The sequence below is a fragment of the Vigna unguiculata genome, chromosome 8 (genome assembly GCF_004118075.2).
Source record: "Vigna unguiculata cultivar IT97K-499-35 chromosome 8, ASM411807v1, whole genome shotgun sequence".
In the NCBI taxonomy this organism is placed as follows: Eukaryota; Viridiplantae; Streptophyta; class Magnoliopsida; order Fabales; family Fabaceae; genus Vigna; species Vigna unguiculata.
Window position 1 is genome coordinate 30,927,753 of NC_040286.1, and position 9,585 is coordinate 30,937,337.

Sequence of the window (9,585 nt, forward strand, 5' to 3'; positions counted from 1 at the left end):
AGAAGTTTGAAATTTTATGAGATATTTGCCTCGGTTAAAAGTAGACCGGAGGCATAAAATATTTTTTGTCTCAATTAAGAGCAAACTTAAGGAAAAGTTCACAAAAATTACAAAAATGTACAAAAATGTAACTGCTTCTTGATATGCTTCGTTTGATATGCTTCGTTTGATATGCTTCGTTTGCGCGAGAAATGAGGCATACAAGACAATTTAATAAGCCCCAATCGCACTAGTGAAATAAAGAAAAATTGATAATTTCTTCATCATTGTCTACTCATAACATAATCTTCTAATTTGGCAAGTCTTCTCTATTGCCTTTAAGGTCTTCTATATGTCTTTGGCTCTTTAAGAGTTGGTTTTGTTTGCTCATTCACTTCTTCATAATTGTCTAGATTCACCATTGGTTGCTTTTAGGCTTTCGAACTCCAGTCTCATTCCTCCTTCACCATTGGTTGCTTTTAGGTCTTCTATATGTCTTTGGCTCTTTAAGAGTTAGTTTTGTTTCTAAATTTATAATTTGTATGTTTTTTTTAATTTATACCATATCCAATAAACACACTTATCTACTTTATCATCAAGTTTCTTTCTTGTTTGATTTGGTATATGGGCATTAGATTTACACCCAAAAACTTTAAGATGTCGAATATTGATGGTCTCCTTCTACTTCAAGCTTCTTCAAACGTCTTATGAACATTTTTAGTTGGATACCTATTCAATATATACATAGCAGTAGCAATTGCTTCTGCACATAGTTGGATACCTATTCAATATATACCCAAGTCTTTCTCCTAAAATCATAAGTGAAGGTAATGAAATACTTACTACCACGAGTTGGAATCTCAACTATGCATAAGTCTAAATGTACAATCTACAATACTTTCTTTGCTCTCCATGAATTTTCTGTAGAAAATGAGTCTCTATGCTTCTTTCCCAATTAGCAAGCCTCACACACATTACTAGGAATATTTATAACAAGTAAACCATAAACATTTTTTTTCTTTGATAAAAAATTCAATCGAGAAAATGAAAGTGTCCAAAACGCATATGACATAACCAATCATCATTAGGGATAATAAAACTCAAACAATTACATTTTTCATGGTTAATTTTCAAAGGAATAAGCGATTTGGAGTCATTTTTACCTTAGTAACAAACTTTCTATTCTTATCAATGAATTTGCAATATCCTTCTTGAATATCATGTTATATATATCTATTGTTGCCAATTTTTACTATAAACTTCACCGATTCGTCTAGCAAAGAAATAACTCCTTTGTTTTTCACACATATGATTACTACAATCAGTACCTAAATACCAAATAGTTTCATCTTCAAAAAAATTTGTTACTGGCCAAAAATAAACTTTTTGAGGGTTGTTCAAATTCTCATCAGTTTGCAATGTTAACTTTTTGTCAGAATCTACAATATGTTGCTTTGTGGCCAAACTTTTCAAGTGAAAGCAATTAAAATTATTATCTTGATAAAGTTTGTCTCTATCTCTTCCAGAATTAGAGGACCAAGAATTATTTTCATTTTTTCCTTGAGTAGATGATTTGAAATTGTTATTTCTCCATTGATTGAATTTTGCTATATTGTTGAAGTTCACCAAACTCTTTAATGTTTCTTCATTAATCTTTTTTGTTTTTTCTAATATTCTCCTCATATGACTTTCGATGCTTCCCTACAATTCTGCTAGAGACATAGTATTTTTGTTGTGAGATTCTATTATTGTAGCCACCACAGGATCATATTTAATTGGAAAGGGACGTAAAATTTTCTCCACCACTTTTTGTCGAGTATCTCTTCTCCATATACCCCTATCTTATTAACAAGGTTGGTAACACAAGTGAAATATTGTTCAACACTGTTTGAGTTGGACATTTGACATTTCTCATCATCTCTGCAAAGTTGCAACTTTGATTTTTGCAAATGAACAACTAAATATTCATAGACATCCAATAAAGATATGCATATAGTATTCATCTTTACCCGTGGATATTTGTAACAATGATTTTTTTTTCATCTCTAAACTCAATCAAGATTAGTTACTTGTCATGGACTTTATAGACTTGACATTCTTTTTAAGTTTTATTTGACTTGTTAACCTACTAATTCTATTTAGTACAAAAAAAATCCTTTAGATGGGTATAATATTTGCTTAAATAGGCTAATGAATTAATATGTCAATGGAAAAAAAATTATTTAAAATAAAATATATACTGTGGAAATTGAAATTACTAGACTCTCAAGACATTAAAGACTCTCAAGACATTGAATAGAGGTAGTTCAACTTGATAATAGGTGAATCCTTTACCTAGTTTACATGACATGTACTTATTTTACAGGTTCAATTATAACTTTTACGATATTTTTCCTTTTGTCAATTATAGGTTTGTAAATAAGACATTACTTTATTCTGTATCTGGTCTCAAAAATGATTGAACAGTGTTTTGAACAATAAAATAAAATAAAACATATATATATATATATATATATATATATATATATATATATATTAGGGACAGACAAAAAAAGCTAAATAAATTATTATTGCATGCCACCTTTTTACGTTTTTTCCTTTGACTGCATATTCATTTTCCAATATACAAACACAACACTATTTCGTAGATAATGAGAAAATGATGAATTCATTCATGTTTAGGACCCTGTCAATTCAAATGGAGTATATCCCGGGTATCTTATGTCTCTACGCAGGAAAGATTGTAGAATATACGTTGGGTTCAGTATGCGGCTGTTACATCAACGACTTTACTTCGAAATTTCAAGATGCTAAAGAAAAATTGGAATTGACTCGAGAGAATATGAAGGAGCAAATCAGAGAAACCACTAATGGGACTGAAAATTTTGAGCCAGCTTTTCTGAAACACGTTGAGAATTTGTTGAAAGTTGCTGAAAAAGTCTTAGAAGAAGTGCAATTTCTGGAAGAAAGAATTTCAAATGTAAACAAGAGCTATTTCAGAAGGCAGCGTCTATATTTTCTTGCAAAAGAAATAGAAAGAGAAACAGATAAAATGTTTGAGCTCCTCTATTTTACGAAGATTGAATCACTCTCCAGGATTACTGAACTCTCTAATGATTTGGGTGCATTCAAATCTACTGAAGAAGCTTACACCGAGATTTTGGCAGCATTAAAGGATAGAAGTGTTTCTATGATTGGACTCGTTGGAGTAGGAGGCTCAGGAAAAACTAGCTTGGCAAAAGAAATCGGTAAAAAAGCTGAAGAGATGAAACTCTTTGAGAAGGTTGTCATGGCAACGGTGTCTCAACCTATAAATATCAGAAGCATCCAAGATCAGATTGCTGATCAATTGGGCTTCAAGTTAATGGAAGAATCAGATATAGGTAGAGCACAGAGACTATCAGAGAGGTTAAGAAAAGGTACAACTTTTCTAATCTTGGATGATGTATGGGAAAAACTAAACTTTCAAGCTTTAGGTATTCCATTTGATAACAGTAAAGCTTGTTGCATATTCCTAACAACTCGGAGTAGAGAAGTATGCACTTCTATGAAATGTCAAAATATAATTGAACTTAATGCCTTGACTGAAGGGGAAGCTTGGGCTTTGTTCACATTTCATGCAAACATAAGTAATGACTCCCCAACAGATTATAATGCAAGAAGAATTGTTAGTGAATGTAACGGATCGTCTACTGCAATTGTGACTATAGGAAGCACTCTAAAAGGGAAAACTTTTGAAGAGTTTCAGTTAGCACGGCTCATGCTACAACAGTCCAAACAACTTGATATTCCAAAAGGATTAACAAGTCATCAAGTTTGTCTTAAATTGAGTTATGATAATTTGACAAACCAATTAGCCAAATCCTTATTATTGTTGTGTTCAATATTTCCAAAGAATCATGAAATTGATTTGGAGGATTTATTTCGATTTGGAAGAGGATTGGGCGTAATTTGGAGATTTGGAACAATGGAGAAAGAAAGAAGGGTGATGCATGCAGCTATTAACATCCTTAAGAATTCTTATATGTTGACGCAGGTCAAAGAAAAAGAAAAGATGAAAATGCGTGATTCGATTCGTGATTTAGCCTTGTGGATTGCAAAAGCTGAAAGTGGTCAAGCAATTTTGACAAGTACTGCAGTGGATCCAAGAGTGTTGGTAGATGATGAAGTCACGAAAGATAAGAATGTAATAGCTTTATGGGATATGACAAATGGTCAACTTCTCAACTATGAAATGAATTGTCCATCACTTGAAGTTCTCTTGCTTCATTCTCCAGAGGTTGGTTTTACAATATCAAATGCTTTTCTGGTAAGGTTGAAAATGCTTAAACTTTTGGCATTCTTAACATTTGAATATAGGTGGAAGTTGCCTTTGGAGACAGAAACTCCATTATGGTACACTTCGCCACTATCACAATCAATTGAGTCATTAAAAAATCTCAATACTCTCAGCTTCAGAGGTTATAAATTAGGTGACATCTCAGCTTTGGTAAGTCTACAAGCTCTTGAGATTCTTGACTTGCGTGGTTCTTCTTTTAAAGAATTGCCTAATGGAATAGTAGCATTACAGAAATTGAAACTCCTAGATTTGTACTGCTGTTTGATTGAGAAAAATAATGCTTATGAAGTTATAGGAAGATGTTTGCGGCTAGAGGAATTGTATTTGCATTTGTTTCCATCAAAAAAGAAGTTTCCACATGATGTCTCTTTCTCGAGATTGCAGAGGTATGTTATAATACAATATCGCTCTGAATCATGTCCACATTACATGCACGCTGATGTTTTGGAAAAGCATAGACCATCTAGAGCTCTATGCATAGATGGTTTCAATGCCTCTACTCAAACTTTCATATCATTACCAAATAAGAATCTCTTTCTGAGGGCAGTGTACCTTCATTTGAAGTACATTGAGGGAGGTTACAAAAATGTAATCCCATCCATGCGTTCACAAGGCATGAATCAGATTGTTGCCCTAATCCTTGAACATTGTCATGATATTGAATTCCTCTTTGATGGTACGGCCATTACAAACAACAATGTTGATATGCTTCATACCAAAACTGTATTTTCCAACCTAGGTACCGTAAGGTTGCATCAGATGCAAGGCCTTCAAGAAGTCTTTCATGACCCTTCTTCGCAATGCTCTTTGGAAAAATTAAAAGAGCTAAGCATAGAAAGTTGTAACCAGTTATCAAACATATCCTTCCCAAAGAACTCAAATCTATGCAGTCTAAAGGTCTTGAGAATAAAAAGTTGCCCAATGCTATCTTCTCTCTTTTTTCCATCCATTTCCCAAATTCAAGTGTTTCGTGACGGCTCTTCGCAATGCTCTCTAGAAAATTTACAAGAGTTAGTCATAAATAATTGTAAAAAATTATACAGCATATCCTTCCCAAGGAACTCAAAGCTATGTAGTCTTAAGGAGTTAAGAATAATAAGTTGCCCAGTACTAACTTCTCTCTTCATGCCATTCATTGCCCAAACTCTAAAGCTGCTGGAGGTTCTGCAAATACTTGAATGCAGTGAATTGATGCACGTAATTGCAGTGGCAGAAGGCAATGATGATTATGTTCGCACTCAATATCATACATATTTGATGCTCCCAAAGTTAAGGATTATTGAGATTGAAGGATGTCACAAGTTGAAATATATATTCCCTGCGTGTTTTGGAAGACTACCAAGTTTGGAAAGGCTTATCACTAAAAATTGTGACAAGTTGAAGTATGTATTTGGCACTGAAAAAGAACACCATCTTTCAATGTATCATGAGTATCCAGATTTGCTTAATTTGGAAGTTCTCATGTTAGTTTCCTTACCTAACCTGGTTGACATTTGGCCTTCTCATTGTCATCCACGTTTACCAAATTTGAAAGAGTTACAATGCATTGAATGTTCAACATTGTCTAACTCTTCTTTGAGGAAGATGGCGATTGATTCAGGTCTACACCACCAAGGCACAACTGCAATGGTAATATGTTATTTGAAATTCATGTTTCAGAAGTCTAAATTGTTAAGATGTCAACACTGTAATTCATGGTTCAAATTTTATATATTATACACATAATGGTCAAAACAACTTAGGAATTTATTAAATATAATACCATAATCGAACATGTCTACCTTCTTTTTTTTACTGAAGATGCAATTACTTCGTAAACTAGAATTTTGTTTATTTTTTAATTACTGGGTAGTTATTATATGGTTTAGTTACTCATATGTTCCCTATAGATAAACAAATTTATAGTCGTCTCTTTTACTCCTTATACATACTTTTTCTATTGGTCACTCTGAATTTAGATGGTAGAAACTGAAAAGGACTAAAAGTATAATGTATATAAATATGGAATATAAAAGGGATTAAAATGATATATGTGAGACTAATGAACATTTTAAGTTGAGTGCTAAGGACAAATGCATACAAACTATAGCGATTGAATCGCTAATTAAACCTTAATTCATCTTACACTAATTTTTATCTTGTTAGTTATTTTCTTTTTTAATGACTGTAGTACACTAATTAACAATGAATTGTGTTTTAAATGTAGAAGAAAATACTAGATGAAGCTGCCCTCAAATTCACAAAGCTTATATTTTCTGATCTTGGAGTAAAATGCCTTTTTCAATTCCAAATTGGAGAACCTGGGACCAATAGAGAACTACCCTTAAAGTTATCTACTCTAAAATTGCTGGATCTACCACAACTCAAATTCATATGGAAAAGCCCCACAAATTTTCTGAGCCTTCAACTGCTTCAATTAATCTATGTGGATGGATGTCCAAAATTGAAATCCATCTTCTCCCCTACCATTATAAGAAGCTTACCAGTGTTGAGACAACTAGAAATACTCAATTGTGAGGAATTAGAGCACATATTTGCTTCAGGGGATGCACAAGAACTCAAAAGTCTATTTACTTGTTCCCAACAAGTGTGCTTCCCTAAACTGGAGCAGATCAAAGTTCAAACGTGCAACTTGTTGAAATTCCTTTTTCATAATTTTGAGGCTGGCCATTTTCCCAGTCTAAGAATTTTGGAAATACTGCAATGCTCTCAAATAGAGAAGTGTTTTTCTTTTGAATCTGAAGCTGATATTGATGGTAAAGTGGGGAGGGACAAAGATAGCAAACAAGTTCTGCTACAGAACCTGAGAAATATAATTCTCATACATTTGCCAAACTTCAAAGAGATTCACCATGGATTTCAGTTAAAAGATGATGTTTATTGGACCATAAAGGATTGTCCAGAATACTCTCCAATTATGGGTAACATTCTGATAATCTCATGTCTTACTTTTAGCCACAATTACTATTTTTGTTTTGGACAGCCACAATTACTAAATTCTATTTTATTATGAAGTTTTTTATCCACGACAAATGTTTTGTGTTTAGAATAAGAGAGAGGCATAAGCTAAATCCGTTATGTGTGTAGAGCATACATGGGGTTATGCATTTATACATAAATAAAAACAAAGAGATGAGTCTTAATCTAAGACTTCCCTTCAAGTTAATGTATATAAATTGTAAAGCTGTCAAAATAGATTGAAACCCGCGAGTCAACCCGGCTCACCACGAGTTCGGGTCGGGTTGAGTTGAAAATTTTTTAAAAATTTCGATACTACTACTAGTTGATTTTTCACCCGGTTCACTTAGGACCCGACTCACTCGGGTAGAACCCGTGGTGAGCCGGGTTGGTGAGCCAACCCGCAAATAAAAGGTCACATGAGTATTTTTTTGTTAAGTTGGACTTTGAATTTGAGTAAAGTTAGGTTGTTTTTTTAGCCAACACATAGATAATTAGTTTTTTTTTTGTGATTTTGGTTTGTATTTGGACTATATAAAGTTTATTTAGATTTTAATTATAATTATAATTTAGTTTTGATTGAAAAAAAATGTATTTTCTTAATTAAGTGAGTCTGTGAGCCAACCCGTTTATCCCACCAACCTGTGGTAAGCCGGACCGGGTTCAAATTTTTTTGGCTCGCTAATAAGTGAGCCGAGTTGGGTTGGCTCACTAAGTGATCAATCCGTGGTGGGTCGAGCCAGATCGAGCCAAGTTACCCGTTTTGACAGTTCTAATAAATTGTATGTAGTAAACTTGTTACAAATATATTCAATTATTAATTTCCTATAATTATTTATTGAAAATATCTACTAGTTGATCAATAAAAATAACAAACTCAATCTTAATTTTTTCGAACACCATCTTTTCTTGAATATGATAATTAATCTCAATATGGTCCTTTCACGAAAGATGGTATTTGAGCTAACATGAAGAGCAGTTTAATTGTCACATATAAATGTGTGTCATTTAAGTTTGAGTGACCTCTCCAAATTTGGAATCATTTAAGTAGTCATTTAAGCCAAATAAGCTCACAAGTAAATGAGGTCATAGTTCTATATTTTATTTCCACACAAGATCTTACTACAACATTTTTGTTTTTTTTTCTCTTCCAAAAGATCAAATTATCACCCATAAAGATAGAATATTTGGAAGTGGATCTCTTATTAGATGGAAAGTCTACCTAATTGGCATCTATATAACATACAACTTTAGTGTAATTATTGTATTTATAACAAACATTATCCAAGAGAACTTTTAATGCACTTAATATGAATGACAATATTGTTTGACAAATCACGAACAAAAGAGCATCATTGTCCTTAAGGACTTATCTGCGGTCTATCGCGCAAACCCCCAGAATACAATAGGAACTTCCTAGATCTTTCAAGGATCTCAGAACCAGCAAGGTACTCTAAAAAGAGTAAATAATTAGACCCAGAATAAAATAAAGAGAGATAACAAAGACTAAAAGAACAAAATATAGGAGAGAAGAATGATAGCTCAAGTGGTGTGTCTTGGAGGGGGCAAATGACATCTATTTATAGATGGAGGAGGAGCCTACTAATTGTACAAAACCCATGGCCAACTAAGGAACAATGGTAACAATTTTAAAAACCAAATCAAAACGGTTGTGAAATAATGGCCATATTCAAACTGAAATTGCAAAGATTTATGGCTGGGGCAACCTAAAAATTACTCCTCAAACCGTTTCATATCTTTTGAAATGTTATAATGTTTATAATGTTTACTTTACAACAAACATTTCAACGATTTGCACATAAAGAATTAAGGGATTGACTCACTACACTAAATACAAAAAAAAATGTTAGGATGAGTAAATGTAAGATAGTTCAATTTTTCAACTAATCTTTTGTATTTCTCAAAATTTGATAGTGGCTCTAAAATATTGAATGACAAATCTCACTGTAAGTTATGCAAAATTCTTGAATAACAATGCTAAATTTGTCAAATCAAGCTTTAGGAGATTACTTGAGGTCATACGAAGATTTGTGGAGATGATATATCAATCCAGAAGACTCCTCCTGAACTATAAAACTTAAAGGTTACTTCATATAAATTTCTTCCTACAAACCACCGTTAAGAAAAACAATTTTTACATTCAGTTGACAAAGAGACTAGTCCAAGAGCAGTCATGGATATAAATAAGTAAACAAAGGTCATCTTTGCATCTGGAACCAAAAAATTTGTGTATATAATCTTTGGTCACTAGATGAGTTTTGAGACAATCGATATTAACAAAAATCCAC

At 32.8% G+C, this 9,585-nt stretch overlaps 1 protein-coding gene across 1 annotated transcript; it reads left to right on the top strand.

Annotated features, from left to right (window-relative positions):
* The first annotated feature begins 2,677 nt into the window (after positions 1-2,677).
* On the top strand, positions 2,678-7,331 carry LOC114195099 (probable disease resistance protein At4g27220). The gene is made up of 3 exons (XM_028085494.1): positions 2,678-5,215; positions 5,402-5,996; positions 6,544-7,331. Exons 1-3 carry the CDS (start codon positions 2,678-2,680, stop codon positions 7,329-7,331), a joined length of 3,921 nt encoding a protein of 1,306 aa, XP_027941295.1.
* The last annotated feature ends 2,254 nt before the right edge of the window (positions 7,332-9,585 follow it).